The 25,554-nt window shown below is 42.6% G+C and overlaps 2 protein-coding genes across 2 annotated transcripts in view; both read left to right on the top strand.

Annotated features, from left to right (window-relative positions):
- The window catches only part of kcnn1a (potassium intermediate/small conductance calcium-activated channel, subfamily N, member 1a), a 61,554-nt gene extending 46,260 nt beyond the window's left edge, over positions 1-15,294 (top strand). Inside the window, exons 5-9 of the mRNA XM_014190005.3 lie at positions 3,448-3,589; positions 3,852-3,962; positions 4,370-4,497; positions 8,270-8,339; positions 11,548-15,294. Coding sequence (XP_014045480.3) covers positions 3,448-3,589; positions 3,852-3,962; positions 4,370-4,497; positions 8,270-8,339; positions 11,548-11,853 — 757 coding nt within the window. The 3' untranslated portion in view covers positions 11,854-15,294. The remainder of the gene's footprint in view (positions 1-3,447; positions 3,590-3,851; positions 3,963-4,369; positions 4,498-8,269; positions 8,340-11,547) is intronic.
- Positions 15,295-19,208: 3,914 nt separating this feature from the next.
- The window catches only part of ocln1 (occludin1), a 33,754-nt gene continuing 27,408 nt past the window's right edge, over positions 19,209-25,554 (top strand). The window contains exons 1-2 of the mRNA XM_045715672.2: positions 19,209-19,465; positions 22,018-23,234. Coding sequence (XP_045571628.2) covers positions 22,113-23,234 — 1,122 coding nt within the window. The 5' untranslated portion in view covers positions 19,209-19,465; positions 22,018-22,112. The remainder of the gene's footprint in view (positions 19,466-22,017; positions 23,235-25,554) is intronic.

The raw sequence follows: 25,554 nt of genomic DNA, 5'->3' as shown, positions 1-25,554 counted from the left end.
TGTAGTCTATGGACATTTGTCTGAGTCCTCTTCAAGATTCAAGGATTTGGGGGAAAACCTATCTACAGTTTTGTACGCATCTAAAAACAAAAATTCCACATCAAAGCATGTCCAGTCATAAATGTAGAGATCCACAATAAGAGTATTCTTAAAGCAAATACATCGTGATACAGGGAAACCATACACTGTGCAATGTTACACCATTGCGGAAATGGAAAACAAACCTCTAGCATTGTCGTGCTCTAATCGCTTTCACCAGCCTAAAATAATTTGGACACTACGGCACTTAAAGTACTCCTCCTACAAAGGCGTAATTGGTGCCGTCAAGAGCATCCATGCAATTTGAGACAGTTCCAGTGTGTAAACCAGATATTTACCCAACCCTGATGAAGCCAGTGATTGAGTGGAACTCGTCATGATACAATAAACAATTAACACAACTGTAGAAGAAAATAACTTTCAGGACATATTTCACCTCTTTCTTTACAACTTAAGTTCACATGAATCACATGAATCAGAGGACAAAATAAGAAGCAATGTAATATGTTGACAGACACGACTTCCACCAGGTTCTGTCACAGAGTTAGTGATCTGGAATGACTCATGTATTTGCCTGTTTTAGTCACAGAATGTCTAAAATGAGCGAATTAGTCACTATAGTGTTGTCCCCCTTGCTCTAAGCCTTGTCAGAGAGGATGCTATTGAAGGCTAACGTTGCTGGATTCAATGCGTATCGCAGAAGTATCACGTTATAGCTCGATTGAAATTTAAAGGCAATGTTCCCTCCTTCGTGGAGACTGCATTCATGGTAAACGCTGCATATGTCGGGCTTTACATTTACATTTTAACACAATTTTTCCTCCATACTTCCACGATACGGATTGAATCCAGCCCTAACAATCCAGGTGAAAGAGACAGGGAAGTCAAAAACATTGAGCTTATTAATGCGTTTTTACTGGTCTCCAGCGTACAGATAAGAGACTGGCTATATAAATATTCAACCCCCATCCACTTGACAATATTGTGATATTTGTCAAGGATGGTTTTCACTTTGTCGTCGCTCTCTTTGCTCTCAATATACTGGCTTTTCAGCATGCAGGATGCAAACATCTTTTTAATGCCTGCATGGTATTGTATCGACGTGCTTTTTTGCATGCCATACAGTCAGTCGCTTGAACCCACACTATTGACTCTGAGGAAAAAAGGATCATGTTGTTTTTCCTGACATTGAGCATGAAAGCAGAGTTGACGTAAAGGAAAAATCCACTCAAAAACCATCCTTCTGTATTTCTTTAATTAATTCTTTAATCCACTGTTGATACAGTCCCAAAATGTTTTGGATGTCAACAGTCATGTTTTCAAGATGCTGGACTTTCAAGAAGCAAAGTGTCACCGGCCACATCATCATATAATGCATTTTGGATCATCATGATTGGGGTGGCAGGGAGCCTAGTGGTTAGAGCGTTGGACTTGTAACCGAAAGGTTGCAAGATCAAATCCCTGTGCTGACAAGGTATAAATCTGTCGTTCTGAACAAAGCAGTTAACCCACTGTTCCTAGGCTGTCAATGAAAATAAGAATTTGTTCTTAACTGACTTGCCTAGTTAAATAAAGGAAACATATATGATATGGCTGGTGACACACTGTGAATTCAGCAACTTGACATGCAAAATATTTTGCGACAGTATCATCAGTGGACTAATGATAGAAATACCAAAAGATAGTTTTTGAACTGAGTTTTCTTTTAAGGAGATCAGAGTTCAGCAACACCTGCTGAATGCATGGTTAGTTCCTTAATGAAAGTGAACTGTCTAGGAGGAGATTTTCAAGAATTTTCAAGAGTTCCAAACTTGGTTCATCTGCACCAGGTGTTACAAACTGTATTTCTGCATTGATTAGATTAAATTGTTCCAGCCATTTTAATTCCACATGCTGGGTTACTGCTGGATAATCAAGTCATTAGCATATTCCTAATTGTTTTAACAAGGATCCCTTTCGAAGAAAATCTCTGGGAGCAGAAATGTCATCCTCTTTATCCTTAATAGTCATCCTGTGTACTTTTGAGAGCTGTTAGTAATCCAGCTGAACAATGAGCCTCAGTATTATGACTCCTCCTAGACAGCACCTTAGCCAATCAGGGATGTAGTATGTAAAGAATGGTAGGGTTGGGCTGGATGGGTTAATTTTGGGACTTTATCCCACAATGCAAAGGGGATGGTAATGTCATCATCAATGTTGACATTTGTGGTGGTCTTTTTTATCTATCTGCTGTGGTTTTAGGGTTAGTGCTATCATGGATCCTTGGAATGTCCCTACCCTAAACCCTAACCTTAACCCTTACCTAACCCTAACCTTAACCCTTACCTTAACCGTTTTAAATGTCAACTTCAATGGGGTGAAGTCAGTTGGGACGTCCCAAGGGTCCCGTTTAGACGTTGTGTTTTAAGGGGCATTGGCTATCGCATGGTTTTCTGCCATTTTCAGTAAACAGAATGATGAAATGAAGTGATACATTTTGAAGGGATGATGTTCATAACCAAACCTTTTTTGGGGTAGTTCAAACTCTTCACATTACAGATCCAAAGTAGTTTTTCCCCCATTATGTTGTAAGAAATGAGAATTGACACTCTCCTTTCTTTAAACAAAATGATGTCGATGGTCAAATATATTTTCCTCTCTTGTAGAGCAAATGCAAATTATTTGGGTGCATTGATTTAGAATTTGTTGGGGATGAGTGCTGATCAAAGTGGTTATAGTATTTTAGATTTCCAGTGGTTAGTTTGGATTCAAATCCTGTAAGACTCAAACTTAAAAGATCAATTGCCTGCGGTTCTCATAACGCTTAAATGCATAGCTGCATAACTTAATGTATGTCACTTTCTTTATTCCAATCATCTGCCATAATAGTTTAATTTCTCTGCTAATGAGTAGCAGATGTATGTCTGGATTCATGTCTATTTTTAAATGCTTCTCAATTGATATCATCCATCGTCTCAAGTTGTTTAATAGACACTGATACATACAGTAAATGTTCAGTGTTTTGCTGTGGAGAATTCTCAAACCGCCATCAGCATTTAATTAGATTCTTTAAAAGGATTATTGAAATCAATTATGTTTTCCCTTCCATATCATTTTAATTTGGCTACTCATTGAATGATTGAATGTGCATCTTAATTTACCACAGAGCATTGACTGAACAGCTACAGTATATTGGAATGTGACGGCACAACTTCATAACGTTTCACCATTTTGTTTCCAACATGGATTGGTTGCTTTTTAGATGTGTAGTGCAGGCATGACAAAAGGTGAAACACTATGCACATGTCATTTCTTGCTTCTTCAACCACCTCTGTTAGTTCACGACCTCTCCAGCATGCTCAGGTTTCCTTTACAGTATCGGATGTCACTGATGGGTATCTTCCTCTGTTTCTCTCTTCCTTACTTTAGGTATCATGACACACAGGAAGTGACCAGTAACTTCCTGGGAGCCATGTGGCTGATCTCTATTACCTTCCTCTCCATTGGCTACGGAGACATGGTACCTAACACGTACTGTGGGAAAGGCGTATGTCTGCTTACAGGGATCATGGTATGTTACTTGTCATTGGAAATTCATTTTTTGGTGTGTGTTTCATGCAATATTGCAGGACTAATAGACATATTATTCCCACGAAACAGCCATGTTTTAAATCTGACATGATGTATTTCTTCAACTTGTTGCTTTATTCTAGAGCAGCTCAACATCTTGAAATGTTTCCCTCCAAGCAGTCACCTCACTATTAATACAATAACTCAACAGTCACCCTTCACATTATTTCATTTCTGGGCCTGACTATGTTTCTGACCAATAGGGAGCTGGCTGCACTGCGCTGGTGGTCGCCGTGGTAGCCAGGAAGTTGGAGTTGACCAAGGCTGAGAAGCATGTCCACAACTTCATGATGGACACACAACTCTGCAAACGAGTGAGTCACTCACACTCTCATTCTAGTGGCATCTTTGATCTTCCACCACTGAGCACTACTGTAAATGTCACATCCCTTACTGTACGGGAGGTTATATTACAATAATACAATAACTGTCGTTTATGGTTCCTGATGGAACAGGGTAAAACAAATTCATGTCCCTGGTAAGAAGTTTTTTTTCATCGGTTTACTATTCTCAATTCCCTACAAGTTTACCTTTCTCAATTCAGTTTACCTTTCTCAATTCAGTTTACCTTTCTCAATTCAGTTTACCTTTCTCAATTCAGTTTACCTTTCTCAATTCCCTAAAAGTAAATCCACATAGAGTATTATGTTATGAACAGGCAGTTGTTCGGGACGCCCTGCCTTTCCCGAGGGTTCACATGCGTTTCCTCATTGGTCGGCAGGTAAAGAACACAGCTGCCAATGTACTCAGGGAAACATGGCTCATCTACAAACACACTAAGTTGGTCAAGAAGATTGATCACGCCAAGGTGCGGAAACACCAGCGCAAGTTTCTACAGGCCATCCATCAGTAAGTGTTGTTTCCCAAAGATCATGACTCCATCGTAAGCATTGTCTGAAGCCTACATGGACACATAGTTGTTTTTACCACCTGTTGTTAAGTTGTTAAATACATGTTATTGTCTTTATTGCTCTTTGTTGTAGAGCTAGTAACAGTAGTAGTGGTTTTAGTTGCACTGCTAACAGTATTTTTGTGTAGATGTGCATCAGTGGAGGCTGCTGAGGGGAGGATGGCTCATAATAATGTCTGGAATGGAGTCAATGGAAGGGTATCAACCGCACGGAAACCACGTGATTGATGTGTTTGATAGCATTCCATTGACCCCATTCCAGACATTATTATGAGCCATCCTCCCCTCAGCAGACTCCACTCTTGTGTATTCTTAACAACACTCTTACTCAGCGGTGTCACTGGTGGTCTTTGTTATAATGTCCTTCCTTTCCTACTCTCAGCCATTTCCTGTGACGATATTCTGTGTGTTCGGTTAGCTAGATGTGTTATTTAGTTGTGTACTAAAACACACACACACACACACACACACACACTGGATACCGCACCTAACAAATGCTATGTACACACGCACACCCTAAAACACACACCCTGTAATGTAATGGTCCTCCTCCCCCTGCCCTGCCCTTCCCCTCCTCAATCCTTACCCTGTGCTTACAGTGAGAAGTGTAATGGTCCCCCTGCCCTGCCCTTCCCCTCCTCATTCCTTACCCTGTGCTTACAGTGAGAAGTGTAATGGTCCCCCTGCCCTGCCCTTCCCCTCCTCAACCCTTACCCTGTGCTTACAGTGAGAAGTGTAATGGTCCCCCTGCCCTGCCCTTCCCCTCCTCAACCCTTACCCTGTGCTTACAGTGAGAAGTGTAATGGTCCCCCTGCCCTGCCCTTCCCCTCCTCAATCCTTACCCTGTGCTTACAGTGAGAAGTGTAATGGTCCCCCTGCCCTGCCCTTCCCCTCCTCAACCCTTACCCTGTGCTTACAGTGAGAAGTGTAATGGTCCCCCTGCCCTGCCCTTCCCCTCCTCAACCCTTACCCTGTGCTTACAGTGAGAAGTGTAATGGTCCCCCTGCCCTGCCCTTCCCCTCCTCAACCCTTACCCTGTGCTTACAGTGAGAAGTGTAATGGTCCCCCTGCCCTGCCCTTCCCCTCCTCAACCCTTACCCTGTGCTTACAGTGAGAAGTGTAATGGTCCCCCTGCCCTGCCCTTCCCCTCCTCAACCCTTACCCTGTGCTTACAGTGAGAAGTGTAATGGTCCCCCTGCCCTGCCCTTCCCCTCCTCAACCCTTACCCTGTGCTTACAGTGAGAAGTGTAATGGTCCCCCTGCCCTGCCCTTCCCCTCCTCAACCCTTACCCTGTGCTTACAGTGAGAAGTGTAATGGTTCACTTGTTTCGTGGATGTTGTGGGGTTTAAAACTTTGTACTGTGTTCTGTCTTTGTTTTGCTCTATCACTGCAGAGCTCAGAAGTAAGTTGAGTCTTCTATGTTTCTCCTCCTGTTTCCTCTACATTCCTCTCTCTCCATGTCTGCGTTTTGACATGCATGAACCTTCAAATGCTGGATGCCGGTTGTTTTGGTTTTCTTTTAATGTTCCATTTACCCCCATCCTCTGAATGGAATGACAAAAAGCATCAACATTACCACTGATGATGACATGGTAGTGGGGTGTCTGAAGAAAGTCAGAGGCATCTGGCAGTATGAGCTTGTTGGGGCTTGTTGGCTAGGCCGGAGTCCATTCATCAATGAAGTCGCCATCTATGATGTTACCATGATTAATATAGATACAATATGTAGGCTATATTAACCTGCATTGGCAGACCCATCCTTGCTCCTGATTTTGTGGTTAACAGTTATCTCAAGGGTTTGAAGTCTGTTTTTGTTTTGAGGTTATTTTTATTTTTTATTGCCATCAACACTCAGACATATCAGACACTCACAATAAAGAACACAACTGCAGGGGCCTAGTATCTTAACTCACCCTAGCAGGAAGTACCCTGGAAATCAGTTTTAGAGTCATTTTTGTACCCAACTCAGATGCCTTTCCTTCACAGACGCTAGGTAGGAAAGAACGGGCCGTGCTGGTAACCTCTAGTTAGATGAAGCTGAAAACAGAGCCTTTGCTGTGATCTCCTCAATTGCACATCAACGAATGTCCTTGCCTCAGAATTAGCACTTTGGGGAACTTTCTGCCTGATCAAGTCACCAGGATGTCGATCCATTTTTATTTGTATTTCTTTTTTATTTCACCTTTATTTAACCAGGTAGGCTAGTTGAGAACAAGTTCTCATTTACAAGATAAAGCAAAGCAGTTCGACACATGTAACAACACAGAGTTACACATGGAATAAACAAACATGCAGTCAATAATACAGTAGGAAAAAAAGTATATATACAGTGTGTGCAAATGAGATAAGGGAGGTAAGGCAATAAAATAGGCCATAGTGGCGAGGTAATAACGATATAGCAATTAAACGCTTGAGTGATAGATGTGCAGAAGATGAATGTGCAAGTAGAGATACTGGGGTGCAAAGGAGCAAAATAAATAAATAAATACAGTATGGGGATGAGGTAGTTGGATGGGCTATTTACAGATGGGCTATGTACAGGTGCAGTGATCTGTGAGCTGCTCTGACCCATTTGATTGACTGGTGTGATGTCATCACTGACGTCATTACTTTAAACCAATGCACAAATATCCTCCCAAGGTATTTAAATATTAATTGAAAGTGATAAAAAAAAAAATCTTTAACCTTTATTTACCTAATCCGATATAAGTACTTTTCCAAGGGCGACCAGATCAAGAATGCAGATGCGGTGTTTAGGAAGTGTAGTACAGTACATAAATATCATAAATCAGTCATTTAAAGTAATCACTTTTTTCAGTGTTTTTTTATCGGCCATTGTCATAGAAAAGTGCCACTGGTATAGATACTGTAAGCCACATTCACAGAGTATGGCCCTTCCCTCACATACACCCTCCACACCATAAGTGCACTTCACTCACAAGTCACTGCAAGCTCACCCAATGACTGACGTTTCTCTGACGGCCTGCTGTAAGGGTGTGACAGCTGGGAGCACACATAAAGGCATGTCACCTTTATGAAAGGCTCTATTTTTGATAATATTTACATTTATTGTATTTTTTAGGGGGGGGGGGGGGGTATTTTGTTTGGACTTTTATTTGACTCATAGATTTTATTTGCGTTTTTGCATGTATTGGTTTGGCGATGATCAGGATTGGGAATGCTTGTATATGCATGCAGGCTGCTCTCTCTCCTCAACATCCTACCAGAGAGTTCTTCTGACAAACATGTGTTGCTCTTCCCCCCTCCACCTTAATGACCCACCCACCTACCACCCCCCTGCCTCTGCCCCCTATCCCCACTCTCTACCCTCTTGCCCCCCTGCCTCTGCCCCTATCCCCACTCTCTACCCTCTTCCCCCCCCCTGCCTCTGCCCCCTATCCCCACTCTCTACCCTCTCCACCTCCCCTGCCCCCTATCCCCACTCTCTACCCTCTCCACCTCCCCTGCCCCCTATCCCCACTCTCTACCCTCTCCACCTCCCCTGCCCCCTATCCCCACTCTCTACCCTCTCCACCTACTCTGCCCCCTATCCCCACTCTCTACCCTCTCCACCTCCCCTGCCCCCTATCCCCACTCTCTACCCTCTCCACCTCCCCTGCCCCCTATCCCCACTCTCTACCCTCTCCACCTACTCTGCCCCCTATCCCCACTCTCTACCCTCTTCACCCCCCCCCCCTGCCTCTGCCCAGACTGCGCAGTGTGAAGATGGAGCAGAGGAAACTCAATGATCAGGCCAACACGCTAGTGGACCTGGCTAAGGTAAGAAGACCCAGATACAGGCTCCGATCCAGGCCACTGCCCTGGCTTATAAAGGCCATGCGGCAGGGTTTTTCAAAGGTTCGCAGCTGGACGCCGGCCGCAGCATTGATGTGTGTGGCATTTGCACTCCAGGTTTCTATTTTAAAATGTTCAGAAGCTGGTGCTTTAATGTGTGTTTGCACTGCCAGACCCCCACTGGTCTCTCTTCACCTGCGGTTAAAGCAGCCTGTCTTAGGGAATAGAGCATTGGATAGCCATGTAAATAACACCTAAACTCTGCTATTTTATGTTCGTTATTCACCTTCTCGGTAGTAGTCATTAGTAGCCAGTTCAGTTGAACAACCAGCAGGGCTTTGTTTGTCCATGAAGTCATTTGTAGATTATCTCCTCAGTTTATGACTCAGCTAATGACAGATATATGATGATGAAAAATGACCAATTAGCCCAGAGAAATGCATTCTCTTGTTAACTTAATTGAGGGGCTAGAGTCCTGTGGTATTAGTCAACATCCTGACAAGACATCCTTGATCCTGAATTGTCCTGCTATTATGACCGGTGGAATATAAGGTGGTAGAACACTGCCAAAACACAAACTGTATTATTGTGGGGGCGATAGCCCCTAACAGTATATGCATTGGTTGAAGCGCAATGTTAAATTCAAATCTCCCTAACATAATATCTATGCCAATATGACACCAAAGTCGATGAAAATTCACAAATCATTTTGACTGGAGGGCCACAACACAACTCTTGTCATGAGCCGTCCGAGAACCACATACCGTATTTTTAAGACAATTTCTTGCCCTGAACGACAGCGTCCATAAAGTGACCATTAGACTTTCACTGAATACGTTAGTTTTTATTAAATGTGTAATTTATCGCTCTCACATGCTCATTTATGTCCATTAATTCTATGTTTTCTAGCATTTCTGACTATGCTAACATCTTTTCAGCCAAATCTCAGTTCTAAAATAGGACCAAAGCACTTAGGCAACAGCGCTAGCAGCTAGCTAACACCATTCGGATGCGAGGAAAGCTACAAGAAAAGGAAGCTAGCTATATTTTTCTATCGAAAGTTTTTCACATGGCTAAAGCCATCTGTTGGCCTTGGCACTTGCATGCAATCACAGCACAAACAAATAAGCACAATTTAGTTAGCTGCCATTGCCAGTTAGCTAACCAACTACCAATAGCCAGTAATGTTAGCTAACTAGTTACAAGCCAACATGGCTGTAACTTTAGCTGTATGGACAATTAGCGATGCACCGGCACAACAATATATCCCACATTCTTCCACAATGCACAGCTAGCTAGCCAAGTAAAGTTCATAGTCAACACTAAACTTTGGGAAACTGCCATGTTGCTAATGTATAATACATGCAATGAGTATTGCTCATCTGCTGTTAACGTTAGCTAACGTTACTGGCTTGCTTCGCAATGTAGCTAGATAACGTTACAGCCCTTACCGTATGCCTTTAATCAATACTCCCTCCTCTGTCAATGCAATTTTCTTATTGTCATTATAATCCAAATTTGCGCTGACTGACTAACACAGTGTCAAGTTACTTTTCAATGTATTCCCAAAAACCTGAAGTCGCCATCCATGTAAAAACTTGCCAGGGGGTGCGGGTGCACCCAAGTTAAACAACACCAATATACTGTAATTGCTTGCTTGCATGACCTTTGGGCAGTCAAAAGAAAATGCCATGCTTGTTAACTTAGTTAGCTATGTGGCTGTTTTCAACACATCAACTGTTTTAGAATTATTATTTTTTTAACCAAGCAATACAAATAAACGTTCAATCAGTAATGAGTGAATGAACAACAACAAAAGCTTCCTGTCATCACCAGACTGTCCATTTAAATAGTGTCAAGATAACGCGTTCATGACAGGTTCGTAGCATCAGCGCGTCACCGCCATGGGAAGTGAAGGTCCCAGCCCACGCACAGTGTTGGGTGGCTCTTAAAACAGCGTCGTTGAGTTGCAATGGCCAGGGACTGTGGTGTGTGTATTAATGCGCACGTCTTGACAATAGTGTGTGAATACCGCCCGCAATTCAGGGCGGTATTCCCCTTGTGTGACACTTTTGATATTCTGGATTTCCCTTTATTGTCTATGCGATTTAAAATGTGTCTCAAAAGAAAAGGTAAACAAAAGTAGTATCTGATTTATTCGGGGGCGAAGCACACTGTCTACCTGTGTCCTAACTAGCTACCGGTGTTGCCCCCACCTCCCACCTGCTGTGTAATAGAGTCCTCCTAGCTAGCTAACTAGCTAGCACACAGTGGGGCAACAGGCGGGGGCGAAGTACACCGTCTACCGGTGTGTTAGCTAGCTACCCATCCCGCCTGCTGACTACCGGAGTCCTAGTTGGCTAGCTAACTAGCTAGCTAGCACCCAGTGTCCTTCTCTAACGCTTGCCAGAACACCTGCCTTCACCGTCATTAACAGAACTGCGGAAACAGTGCCGACAGTCGGGGGTGAAGGACACTGTCTACCGTTGTCCCTAGGTAGCTACCGGCATTGTCACCCCAGCCTCTTTTTCTGTGGAGTTTGTCAGCGGTTAGCATCCAACATAATTTTTTATCTTATCCATATTGGCTTAAATGGGTTTCTGGTTTTTCGCTTCCCTCTGGAAAATCAGCTGCTAATATTAAATAAATAATCATAACTACATTATTTCTGTTGAAGTTTGTCATTATTTTGTATTTTTACTTTAGTTGTATTGCTGTGTTATGCTGTATAATAATGTTACATAATCACCTTCCAGTGTAAAAAAAAACAAAAAATACAGTTGAATTTATTGAGTGTTCAAAAGCTGTGGTGATATTGATAAGATCCCTACCAATTAGTTTTTTCCCTAGTTGCTACCCCTCTAACCCAGATAGTTCTCTTTCCTGTCAACTCTCATATTGACATCCATAGATTCAGATTCCAGTTAGTTGTTTACTCTAGCATGATTTATTTATTCATTCATTTGTTCATTATTATTACCTCTTAAGGGGTCATTTGCAACTGATGTGAGTTCAAAGCTACCAGTCTAATATGCACCATATAGTGATAATGATACCATACAGAATTTACATGCATGATTTGAGAGCAATTTATGGCAAGTGTCAAATGACTACATTTCATATACACAATAAATACACTTAGCATATACCATAATAGATCCATCACCTCGTCTCTCTCCTCCTCCTCCTGCAGACCCAGAACGTGATGTATGACCTGGTGTCGGAGCTGCAGGAGCGTAGCGAGGAACTGGACAAGCGGATCGGCATGCTGGAGGAAAAGCTGGACTCGGTGACGGGCAGCCTACAGGCTCTGCCCTGCCTCATCTCCCAAGCCATAAACCAGCAGCAGCAGGAATTCCTGGACGGCTTCCTGCACCGCTTCCGGCCCACCTCGCTGGGCTCAGAGCGCTCAGAACGTTCGGAGCGTTCCTGGACCTCCACCGCCCGCCGGCGTCGCTCGCCCTCAACGGCGCCGCACACCTCCTCTGACAGCGGCTAGCCCCCGCCCTCGGAACCGCCCAAAATGACCCTAAACCGCACTACCCCCGATGACGACCCATAACATTCCCCTAACCCCCCTAAGCCCCCCTCTACGTCACATCCAAAAACCAACACCGCTATGACTGAACTTCCAGCGTGGGACTGAACTAGAAACTGCTCCAATGCAAACCATTAAAAACTTTAACACATTTACTAAACAACAACCTAAACGACTTAAACCGAGACAAGTAGAGATATGGTTTATGTTTTAGCCATTGTATGGCTGTTCAAGTTAGCTTTTTTTGTAAAAGCCCTTGTATAGTTAAACTGACTGAGTTCAGGGTTGCTGGGGTGAGAGCTGGCTATCACACCGGAGCGTCCTTAACCCAGTGAGGAGTGGGGGATGGGGGATAGGGGTTGTCCGTCCGTGGAGGGTCTGCCTGGACTTGCCTGGCCTGGTCAGATCAGTCTACGGGGTCCGAGGAGGATAGATGACACCTTTGTCCACATGGAGGGACACGTCAAACTGGTGGACTTCCCTTTTACAAGACAGGTGTCATGGTTTTTCCCCGTAAGCCAAGGTGACGGTTTAAGAGGGCCTCTGAAAGCTCTGACGTCAGTTCATTGTTGAATCGCACTTAAGGTGGGGGTGGGGGGGTCACACAAAAGGAGAGCAAGGGGAATGCACATGACATTACTACTGAGTAGGAAAATGTACACGAATGCCAATTTCGAAGTTTCCGTTTCCTTGTTCTTACCAAGGGAAAGTTGACAGCGACTATCTTTTTTAGTTACATATTGACATGTGATTTTTCAGTGCCTGAATGTACAAATAGTAGAGGATTATTTAATTACTAATTTCAGAGCAAGTTTTTTACGATGTTAACACTGAATACAAGCATTGCATTCCTTTTTCAGATACATTCCTCTTCAAAAACTCATAGAAATTGTCTTAATGTAATGCATAACATTGCCTCCATTACACAATATCTCTTAATGTTTGGAAAACGTTTTTTTTTTTAAACTTATGCTAACCACTAAAAACGGAATAGGTCAGAAAGAGAGAGAGTGAGAGAGAGAAAAAAAGAGAATGTGTTTGAGGGAGAGAGTTCACTTCCAGCTCGATGCTGCGCACTCATACTCACACAAAATTATGAAATGGAGTCTACCTTTTCCATATACTCTTACAAAAAAGGGTTTCAAAAGGGTTCTACAGCTGTCCCCATTGGATAACCCTTTTTGCTCCCAGGTAGAACCCTTTTGGGTTCCATGTAGAACCCTCTGTGGAGAGGGTTCTACATAAAACCCAAAAGGGTTCTATCTGGAACCAAAAAGGGTTTATCAAAGGGTTCTTCTATGGGGACAGCCGAAGAACCCTTTTAGGTTCTAGATAGCACATTTTTTTTCTAAGAGTGTACAAATCAGAGCTTCCACAGGTATTCAGATAATGGCATGGCTTGAAGTCTGCTGTGAAACGGTGCCCGGCACACAATACCGACCGAACTGAGAAACCAACCCTGTCCCTTGCATGGTTCTGTGCAAAAATGAGGATGGAGCAAAACCTTTTGGATGGCTTGACGATTTGCATTTAGATTTATGTTACTTTTGTTGTTGTTACTTCGGTTTCTTTTTTTGGGGGGGGGGAACCTAGGATTTCTAGAGTTGAAAATCTAGAGAGTTGCAGTAATGTGTTACAGTATAACAAATGCATTCCCTGTTTGAAATTGGCGTGAAGAAAAATCTTTAACAAAAAAAAAATCCTGAAAGAATACAAATAAAGTACTTAGCTACTTGGATGGCTAGAGACAGTAAATTAGTTCACAGTACCACAAGGTGTCCAAATTACTTATTACCTTGACCTCCTTCAAAAGGGTAATGGATCTCCCATTTAAAAAATAATAAGTGAACGTTATCAATCAAGAAAACACTGCATTACGATATGATTTTAGTAAGGAGAACAAACCTTATCACAAAGTCAGTTAGACATGTTGTAGTCTGTCGTCCACCAAACAGTCGACCAAGTCTACCTGTAAGCATCCACTAATGGTCAGGCTGTCCAGAGAGAGAGCTCTTGGTTTAATAACATGTTCAGCTTGCTGTGAAAGGGACTTAATCAAGCATGACTCTTCACTGCCCCTCTACACACTAACCATCCACTCCAACTGAGGGATATCACTCCATTACTGTATAGTTAGGGGCGGACTGGGACCAGAAATCGTCTCTGCCATTTCTAACACAACGGCCCTTGAGGCCCCCATTATAAGCCAGATAATTGTCATTTTGCACAAAAAACGAAGTTGGACAGGCCCACTGTGCTAAAAATGGACCAGTCCACCTGGAAAGTCCGCCACTGCTTATAGTCTCTCTTTAAAATCAGCTTTTACACCTTTGAGTTGATTGGAGGGTTACTCGATTGTGCTCTCACCTGTTCTAGGCATACCAGCGTTAACCTCTTCATATGTTTGAGATTTAACTCCTTCATCTGTCATCACCAAAAACTAAAGCTCCATACCCAATTATATGTTTTACTATATTTTTGTTCCAACAACCATTTTGATGGTAGGAAAATTTGGTCAAAAGATGGGGGAACCCCCATGTCCCTCTTCAGATTGCATTTAGTGCATGATACTTAGTATAGCACCAGTAAACAGACATCACAGGTGCTTGAATGTCCTCTCCAGAGAGTAGAGGTACTTCAGCTGGCAGAGAGGAAGCAAAGAAAGAGAGCGAGAGAGAGAGATTAGAGCCATACCTCATTTACTGACAGATGTCCGTTTTGCCCCATGGGGTTTAGAAGCAGCAAGAGTGGGTGTCCCGTGAATATGACCTCATTGTGGATGTCACAGAACAAATGGGACAAATGTAATAACGAAGGGGCAGATGCAGCGGGGCGCAACTTTCAGGATATTACAGAAATATAAATAGAAAAGTAATGTATAGAGAGGGTATTGCTCTCTGTATTTCACATTATGATAGAGAATTTCAGTTCTAGACATATTTCTTTATGACATGCCCCAGGGTTTTTCTACACGTTAACTGCCCAAACATCATTCCAATAGCTGTTACAGCAAAATAGAGTCCTCGTTTTCTGAAAATAGTCCTTGCCAAAAATGCCACAATTTTTCAAAGAGAGAGAGGGAAATTCATATCAATATGCTGATAATATCTGGTGAGGAAAATAATCTGAATACAATCATTCTTACTTCTATCTAAAAGAACAGGCAAAGCTGGCATCTGATTGTGTTTAGACTAGATAAAACAGGATGAAAACTAAGTAATGTATACCATTGTTATGTGTACACTGCCACAGAATGCATTTGTAGTAGCGGAATAAACCAATTTTAATGGCTGGCATTCGGTGATGGTATGTTCTCTGTATGTGTTGTTGTTTATTTTGCAGGTGACAGTTGTACCAAAAAGAGGAGAACGTCTGGTCATTAAATACTATCTTCAGCTATGATTTCGCTCTCCATTTTTTGTCATCAATGGGATAACTAATATTTTGACTTTAAGTACTGTAAATACCTGTAGGTTAAACAAGTAGGTGTAACTGATCACCCTCACTTCATCTGCAACCACACCTACAGTAGGGCCTACATCGATAGAATAAGGTATCTTAACACAATTTCATGTGGTAAATGTAACGGAGTGTGTTTTTGGCATCAGTTCTGAGTAATAATGGCATGTCTTGAAGTTTTCTGGGAGACGGCGACCTGCACACGATAACGACCGAACTGAGAAACCAACCCTGTCCCTTGCATGGTTCTGTGCAAAAATGACGATTGAGCAAAACCTTTTGGATGGCTTGACAATTTGCATTTAGATTTGTCACTTTTGTTTGTTTTTTTTTACTTTGATTTCTTTTTTATTAGGAACCTCTGTAAATCCTACTACAGTATTTTACAGTTTCCCCAACTTTTCATGAGCAATTTTGTTTTTGAGGGGAGCCTCCATGTCACGGCTGTCAAAAGGAGAGGACCAAGGTGCAGCGTGTGTGTAGTTCCACATCTTATTTACTCTGTGAAACTATGCAATACATCAAATTACTGAATAGACAAAACAAACCGTGACGCAGAGGAGAAACAAACACTACTCAAAAATAATCTACTTAAGTATGATCTCCAATTAGCGACAACGAGGACCAGCTGCCTCTAATTGGAGATCATCCCAAACAAACCAACATAGAAATACAAAAAACTAGAACCTAAGAGCATAGAAATAGAAGACATAGAATAAACCCCCCATCACGCTCTGACCTACTCTACCATAGAAAATAACTGCTTACCATGGTCAGGACGTGACAGTCCAGGAGCAGAGAAACTGGAACATACTGTGCCAAGTGCCGACAGAGAGCCAGAATGGTCCCATGTAAGCCACAGACAACTTGCGCTACTCCCGTAAATAAACAGTGTGGAAGGGAACGTCCTAAAACATGATCACAAAGTCCTTATTGATAGAAACATAAACACAGTGTTCTGGGGGACATCCGACATCTTAGGCCCGGTTCCAAGGTTAAGTATGAGCTGTCGTCACAAATGCAAGGCTACGGGGCCACACCCATTAATGTACGGGCCCGGCTTAACGAGGCTATTTATGTCTACATGTATAAAATGATCCTTCGACGCTAATTATACAGAGTGGCCGATGGGAGAAATTATGACACGCCTCTTTTCCAATAAGTGTCACCCCTCTGTATTATGTAACCCTCACCGAGAACTTGGAGTGTGAAAAGGTCCCTATGGGACGTCAGCGCTGGCAGAGGGAGGCATTTATTGAATTATGTTCCCACTGCCTCTCCCTGACTGCCCCGGAGGTTACTACCAGCTGAAATATGCTAATGCTGCTCCAATCACTTTCGGCTAATGTGGTTGGGCATACACTTAGGGATATCAAAGAGGATAGGAATTGATCCACATTTTCAGTCTTTTTTTTGATGGACAGTGGTGAGGAGAAGAGGGAGGAGTATAGGGGCTTTCTGTGGAGATGTTTCTTGGAGTGAGCGTCTCCCATTTCTGCATCCATCATCCTGCTCGCCCGGAGAAGGTCTGAGGGAAACAGGATGAAATGTTACAAATTAGCTTGTCTGTCTGTGGCAGGCTGCCGTGGCTTCTCTGCTTAATTTAGCTGTGAAGGGAGAGACGCCCATTCAGGCGCCCCGAGCCATGCGTCAGGACCTGATCTGTGAAGCAGTGTGTGTTGGACATATCTTCCATCTCACACGATCACTTCAACCAAGGCTATAAATTCAGATCTATGATCATATCTCACTTCTTGTTCAGAAAGCCTCGCATAAAATGTTTTACATTTTGCAAATTGGTTTTCAGAACATGTACATCTACGGTAATATCGAACACTGACATCACCTGGCAACACTCTGACATCCCATAATACATCAACCTCTATTCAGTGATCAAAGTCACCGAAACCAATAAATTACATTTAATAAACAGGGAAGATCACTTAGAATAAAAACAATATTTGTTACGAAGAAACGTAATGTATTAAACAGATGAGATAGGCTGTCGTGCGGAAAAGAGTTCCCATCTGTTCATTCTCTATCTATGTTACATTTCTATCTGCAGTGCTCTGGACATTGTTCTCAACTGAACAAGTGGCCTTCACCATTCACAAGAACACAACATCAACACAACAGCAGCTGAATAGAGGAATATTGTACAGAACACACTTCAGATGTCCTTGCCTTGAGGTTTCTCCCCATATCAATGTGCACACTGTGCACACATGTACAATACTGTTGACTGTGGAGGAAAAGCTAGCTGGATGATTAAACAATGTCATTGCACAGTGCACTCTCCTACCCACACTCATGATAGTGCCAGATGTTAGTGAGTTCCACAGAATTGAATTGCTCTAAGTGCAAAGTTGAGAGAAGACAGGAATGATATCTTGATATCATTAGGTTTTGAAATCTTATTTCATACGGAAATGGTGTGGAATGTAACATAAACCTCTGTGAGTGGTGTAAGATTGAGTCAAATTGATTGACTGATGGCTGGATGGCTGCATCAAGTCAATACAGGTAGCGCTGGCCATTGTTTTGACTAATGTTACAGTCGTGGCAGATTCTGAAGAAAATACACACAAAGAGACAAGCATAAGGCACCAATGTCATACCTTACACTCTATAGCAGCTCTATATCAATGTAGGGAAGCAAGCTCTAGTTAGCTTAGTGTCAGCAGCTCCTCGATCCTTCTAACCCTGGAGGGAAACACCTCACTACAGGTGAGGTTTTACTAGCTGCCGGTTTGATTCAGGCCCTGCATCGTTCCACTGAACCTGACGAAGCTGAGACTCAGTAAAGACAGCCCTGTAATCCAGCCATGTCCAAGCAGGTGGGGAGGAATCAGGCCCAAAGCCTTTTTACACATGACTGAGGAAACACAGTCATGAGAGGCAAGAACGTTGCTGCTGGGGTTGTGCTCTCTGTGCAAGAGTGGGAGTGAGAAATGGAGAGAGTGGAGAAAGAAAGGGAAAGAGAGAGTGAGAGAGAGAGAGAGAGAGAGAGAGAGAGAGAGAGAGAGAGAGAGAGAGAGAGAGACAGAGAGAGAGAGACCAAGAGAGTGAGAGAGAGAGACAGAGAGAGAGAGAGACAGAGACAGAGAGAGTGAGAGAGAGAGAGAGAGAGAGAGAGAGAGAGAGTGAGGGAGGGAGAGAGAGAGAGAGACAGAGAGAGAGAGCGAGAGAGACAGAGAGAGAGAGACAGAGAGAAAAAGACAGAGAGAAAAAGACAGAGAGAGAGACAGAGAGAGAGACAGAGAGAGAGAGACAGAGAGAGAGAGAGACAGAGAGAGACAGAGAGACAGAGAGAGAGAGAGAGAGAGAGAGAAGCCTAATAACTGGAGTATGCTGGCCTCTAGTGCCAGACTTAGGCTATGTTTATGGTTATGAGAATATAATTGAATTATAGATAATGGGATAAGCTATTTTGCAGATCTTAGATAGTGGTTGTAATATGATTAATAGGGTAGGATTGATATCAAACTGGAGAGATGCCCCTGATGAATTCACAGAACAGATTTGGTATTAACGGAGATAACCTTTTTCAGAATAACCATAATTCTTTAATAGGGAAGTATTTTCTTTTCCAAAACACATTCAAAACACCTGTTGAGTTAAATTACTATTCTCTTCCAAAACATTTTCAAAACACCTGTTGAGGTCAAATACTATTCTCTTCCAAAACACATTCAAAACACCTGTTGAGGTAAAATACTATTCTCTTCCAAAACACATTCAAAACACCTGCCGAGGTCAAATACAGTGAGCGTCAGAGAAGTTTGAGCAGTGTTCTCTCTGAGTTGTCACTATCTAGGTTTTGGATGTAAATATTTATAGCCGTTCTCCCACAGAGATTAGCCTAGCGGTGCCAGCCACCCGGCAGCACCAACACAAGGGCTGTTCAGGTTTAATATTTAAGCTCTGCTTCCCTCTCAGCTCGACCGCCTGCGATAACACAGCTGAGTCACCTGAGAGGAGCTGGCTGGGCCTGCTGTAGGGGCAGCCATTTTGAGAACAGTTTCTGCATCACAGCATTTTGAGAACAGTTTCTGCATCACAGTTGTGCTACTCAGAACTGGCCAGTGTGGAACTTGTCCTTAGCAACAACAAGGTAAGCTGCCTACATTTTAAAGGAAGTTTCTAACTTCCACATCACATATAAACCTGACTTTCCATGTAAAGAAAATCATAGAGGGATTTAATTAGGACTTTATTTGAAGTTATAGTTTGATCATTTGTGTAGACGTTAAGCCAAAGTGTCAGTTTATTGTGAGCCAAAGGTAAGTTTTAAGCCTCTTTTGTCTTGTGAGTTGTAGCAGGTAGAAATGTAGAAATGCACGGTTTAAACCAGAAAGCAATTTTGTTTTCTCCTTTCTTGAGTTGGAAGCGAGGAGCTGGAAACAGCATGCTCCCGCTGAGAACCTGAACTGTTTCTGACATTGACTGCACAATGTGATAAATTAGTTTTCCTCAGACTTCTGTGAGGGAGAGGCTATTGTATGTCCTGTAAAGAAAAAAAGTGTTTCACAAACATTCCGCCACGGTAATTTTCTTTCTCAAGATCAAACATTCTTGTGGACCTCTATTTTTAGCTGAGCTATAGTAACATATCTGTGCCACATCATTCTAATAAAGGGGGGGGAGTAGAAAATGATGTCATATAGAGAAAAATAAGAGATAAAAAACAATTAACACCCATTTTCTTGCACTAACACTCACACTTTTTTCTACACTTTTAGCAAAGGGTTCAAAAGGGTTATTCGGTTGGCCCCATAGTAGAACCCTTTTTGATTCCAGTTAGAGCTCTTTTGGGATCCATGTAGAGCCCTCTGTGTAAGGGGTTGTACATAGAACTCAAAAGGGTTCTACCTGGAACCAAAAAGGGTTCTTCAAAGGGTTCTCCTATAGTCCCAGTTAGTATTAAATAGAATGTTGCAGCCCCACCTGCCTGTGGGGAAAACAAGCTGTGGTTACCTAGGTTACCTCATTGGCTCACAGCAAAAACTTGACCTTTTTCAAACACTATTTTCTTGTTGTCTGCTTGTTTTAGTCAATTACAAAGCTACATTTAAGAAAAGTACATCTAAAGATTACTTTTCAACATTGCCTGTTCTCAAGCGTTCTCTTAGAAAAACGAAATCTTGTAGGGCTTCCTTCATGACCCTTTTCATGATGATGCTAGCAGCCACGTGAGTGAGTGAGTGTGTGAGTGAGTGAGTGAGTGAGTGAGTGAGTGAGTGAGTGAGTGAGTGAGTGAGTGATAACTATCTACCGACTGGAACATTAAGCTAGCCAAGACCAACAACACAAACAAATGGACTATACAGCCAAGCAAAAAATCATTAAAAGTAATTCTTAAGTAGTTTTTTGGGGTATCTGTATTTTACTTTACTATTTATATTTTTTTAAACTTTTACTTCTCTACATTCTTAAATAAAATAGTGTACTTTTTACTCCATACAGTTCCCTGACACCCAAAAGTACTCGTTACATTTTGAATGCTTAGCAGGACAGGAAAATTGTCCAACTCATACACTTATCAAGAGAACATCCCTGGTCATCTCTACTGCCTCTGATCTGGCGGACTCACTAAACACAAATTATTAGTTTGTAAATTATGTGTTGGAGTGTGCATCTGGCTAGCCATAAATAAAATTAAACAAAAAGTGTGTCTTCTGGTTTGCTTAATATAAGGAATTTTAAATGATTTATACTTTTACTTTTGATACTTAAATATATTTTAGCAATTACATTTACTTTAGAAACTTAAGTATATATTTTTAACTTTACTTACAGCAAGTAGTATTTTACTGGGTGACTTTTACTTGAGTCATTTTCTAATAAGGTAACTTTACTTTTACTCAAGTATGACAATTGGGTACTTTTCCCACCACTGTATACAGTTGCAACTAGTGAGTGGAGTTACAAACAGACTATACTAAACAAGTTAAATGTCTTACCTGTGATGAAATGTTTTCCACACACATAGCTACGTGTAGCCTACTTGGACACTAGGTCCCCACATTTACCACGCCGAATAGCCTGAAGCCACAGGGCTCTTCTCGCAATATCTATTTCCCTATGTGGGAGCGTTGCGAACCGTAGGTCGAGATTTTTGACCTGGTTACATTGAACAACACAGCAGCTTTTCGGCATGTTTTGTTATTTCTGTAGAACAAAAAATTGACAACGAAGTTGTCTCTTTTACAATGGCGGTCAATGGGAAATAATGTTTATTTTCCCAATTTTTTGGTTGTGGTTGAGGGGAATTCCTTCTTAGGACATGAATATCGACTTGGACTATCGGGACACCTGAATAACTATTTTAGGTTCTAGATAGCACCTTTTTTTTGAAGAGTGTCGCACTGCTTTGCTGATAGCTACTTTATTGAGGAAAAATGTACTTACTATGACTTTGATAGGTGGTTGTCTCAACCAAGCTATCTTAAGATGAATGCACTCACTGTAAGTCGCTCTGGACAAGAGCGTCTACAAAATGATTAAAATTAAAATGTAAATATAGGATTAATTGGTCAAAATGTTAGTTAATATAAACAATTATTACAAGTGAAAAAATACACAGCATACACATTGAAAAATGCTAAATCCCTATTACAGTAGGCCTAAGCCTGTTTTGTTTTTGTTCCTTTTTGATTCACACAGTTCCTCTACGACAAGAAAATTAACTTCATCTTTCTTCATCTTTCTTCTATCCTCAATGATTAAATAAACCCACTTACTGTATATCAGCCCATAGCATGAAAAACTGGAGTAAGATATTCAAGAGCGGAGACCCTGAGAGTGTGGATGGGAACTCCTCTTCGAAGAGGATCTCCTCGAACAATTACCCAGCAGAGCTAACACCTCAGAGAAACTTTGAGGATAACCTTTCACATGATGCAAACTCCACTGCCCACTCATCCATCACTCCTCCACATGTACAAGGAGAGGGTGATGGTGGGGACAAGGGGACCCTAAAGGGCAGGTTGAGAACCCTCCTCCCCCAATCATGGGGCAGTATTCTCCACAAATTGGGGAAAGGTGATGCAGACTCTGATCTGAGCTCCAATGGGGTCAAGATTGTGCCCAATGGGACCAGGGTGAGTCCACCTGTCAGCCCAATAATAGAGAGGAGGTACTGGGACACTAAGGACTCACTGGGGACCTCCAGCAAGAGTTCCCGTAGGCCCTTGTTGAGGGACAGTCCCATAGACAATGACCAACTACATTATCTTCCAGAGGAATCAGAGTTGACCAGTATCCATCCAGCTGAGTACTATGCGGAGAAGGTGGAAGTCTACAAACTTAAGTACTCCTATATGAAATCCTGGCCTGGGTTACTTAGACTCCTGGCTGGGTTTGAACTTCTCTTTGGGGGTATGGTCCTTGCCTGTGTCTGTGCCTACATCTATAAGGACAGTGAGTGGTCAAACGCCTATGGACTGTATAACAATAGTTATGGCACGTCGGGGTACTCCTATAATGGACCCATGACTCCATTCGTGATGGCGGTGGTTGGGGTGACGTGGATTGTAACCATCCTCCTACTGGTGATAGGGCTGACCATGTACTACCGTACCATTCTCCTGGACTCCCCCTGGTGGCCACTCACAGAAGGCATCATCAACGTCGCCCTGTTCCTCCTCTACATGGCGGCTGGTATCGTGTACCTGAATGACCTCAAACGTGGGGGGTTGTGTTACATGACCATTGGCATTAACCCCATAATGTCCAGCCTATGTCGGGTTGACGGAGGACAGATGGCTGGCACGGCTTTCATCTTCATCAACATGCTGCTGTACCTCATCAGCTTCCTGGTGTGTCTGAAGATGTGGAGGCATGAGGCCACCCGCAGGGAGATGGAGTTCTTTGAGAACCAGGTAGGTGGTTGACTTATGGCATTTCCCATTGGCAATAGAATGGGCAATAGAATGGGCACTCTTGAGAGGCACATTGGTTTAAGGCACTGCATCTCAGTGCTAGAGGTGTCACTACAGACCCTGGTTCGATTCCAGGCTGTATCACAACCATCTGTGATTGAGAGTTCCATAGGGCGGTGCACAATTGCACCAGCGTCGTCCTTTTTAGGGTTTGGCCGGGGTAGGCCGTCATTGTAAATAAGAATTTGTTCATAATTAGCTGACTTGCCTCGTTAAATGAAAAAATGTAATAAAAAAAATTGTCATCTGGAAGTTGTTATGGGAATGGTGCCAGATCAAGCAGTTCTTAGAGGAATGAGTAGAACAATGCCATAGATCTCAAAACAACAGCAGCAAAACAACCCATGTGGATGACATCATTGTTTCATATAGTCCTGCAGCTCAAGTCTATAACTGTTAGTAAATTGAGTCCATCTTATCAGTTCTCACAGCAACCACCTACGGGTAAAAAGCCACAGAGCTAATGTATTTGATGTCAGATAAACAAGGGCGGAAGTCGAGGAGTAGCCAATGTAGCCAAGTAAGTTTAGTTTTTTAATTGAAAACAACATATAGGAAAATTATGATTCTCTACCATATGTGTTTCATCTCTGTAGGAAGACGAAATACATATGATTGATAAAGTTGAACAATACAGTTAAATATATACAGTACCAGTCAAAAGTTTGGACACACCTACTCATTCAAGGGTTTTTCTTTATTTTCTACATTGTAGAATAATAGTGAAGACATCAAAACTATAAAATAACACATATGGAATCATGTAGTAACCAAAATAGATTTTAGATTTTAGATTCTTCAAAGTAGCCACCCTTTTCCTTGATGACAGCTTTGCCTTGATGACAGCTTTGCACACGCTTGGCATTCTCTCAACCAGCTTCACCTGGAATGCTTTTCCAACAGTCTTCAAGGAGTTCCTACATATACTGAGCACTTGTTGGCTGCTTTTCCTTCACTCTGCGGTCCAACTCATCCCAAACCATCTCAATTGGGTTGAGGTCGGGTGATTATGGAGGCCAGGTCATCTGATGCAGCACTCCATCACTCTCCTTCTTGGTCAAATTGCCCTTACACAGCCTGGAGGTGTGTTGGGTCATTATCCTGGTGAAAAACAAATGATAGTCCCACTGATCGCAAAACAGATGGGATGGCGTATCGCTGCAGAATGCTGTGGTAGCCATGCTGGTTAAGTGTGCCTTGAATTCTAAATAAATCACGACAGTGTCACCAACAAAGCACCCCCCATACCATCCCACCTCCTCCTCCATGCTTCACGGTGGGAACCACACATGCCGAGATCATCCGTTCACCTACTCTGCGTCTCACAAAGACACGGCGGTTGGAACCAAAAATCTCAAATTTGGACTCATCAGACCAAAGGACAGATTTCCACCAGTCTAATGTCCATTGCTCATGTTTCTTGGCCCAAGCACGTCTCTTTTTCTTATTGGTGTCCTTCAGTAGTTGTTAATTTGCAGCAATTCGACAATGAAGGCCTGATTCACGCAGTCTCCTCTGAACAGTTGATGTTGAGATGTGTCTGTTACTTGAACTCTGTGAGGTGCAATTAATTGCTGATTTCTAAGGCTGGTAACTCTAAGGAACAATTTTTTTTATTTAACCCTTATTTTACCAGGTAAGTTGACTGAAAACACATTCTCATTTACAGCAACAGCATGGGGAATAGTTACAGGGGAGAGGATGAATCTACCAATTGTAAACTGGGGGATGATTAAGTGGCCATGAAGGTATGAGGGCCAGATTGGGAATTTTGCCAGGACACCAGGGTTAACACCCCTACACTTACGATAAGTGCCATGGGATCTTTAGTGACCACAGAGAGTCGGGAAACCTGTTGAACGTCCCATCCGAAAGACGGCAATGTCCACAATCACTGCCCTGGGGAATTGGGATATTTTATTTAGACCAAAGGAAAGGGTGCCTCCTACTGGCTCTCCAACACCACTTCCAGCAGCATCTGGTCTCCCATCCACGACCAACCCTGCTTGGCTTTAGAAGCAAGCCAGCAGTGGGATGCAGGGTGGTATGCTGCTGCTGGCTAGCTTATCCTCTGCACCAGAGGTAACTCTGGGTCTTCCATTCCTCATGAGAGCCAGTTTCATCATAGCGCTTGATGGTTTTTGCGACTGCACTTGAAGAAACTTTCAAATGTTCCGCATTGACTGACCTCCATGTCTGAAAGTAATGATGGATTGTCGTTTCTCTTTGCTTATTTGAGCTGTTCTTGCCATAATATGGA

The sequence above is a fragment of the Salmo salar genome, chromosome 03 (assembly GCF_965601325.2).
Source record: "Salmo salar chromosome 03, fSalSal1, whole genome shotgun sequence".
Taxonomy (NCBI): Eukaryota; Metazoa; Chordata; class Actinopteri; order Salmoniformes; family Salmonidae; genus Salmo; species Salmo salar.
Note: the sequence above shows the minus strand (reverse complement) of the source record. Positions and strands in the feature narration are given on the sequence as shown.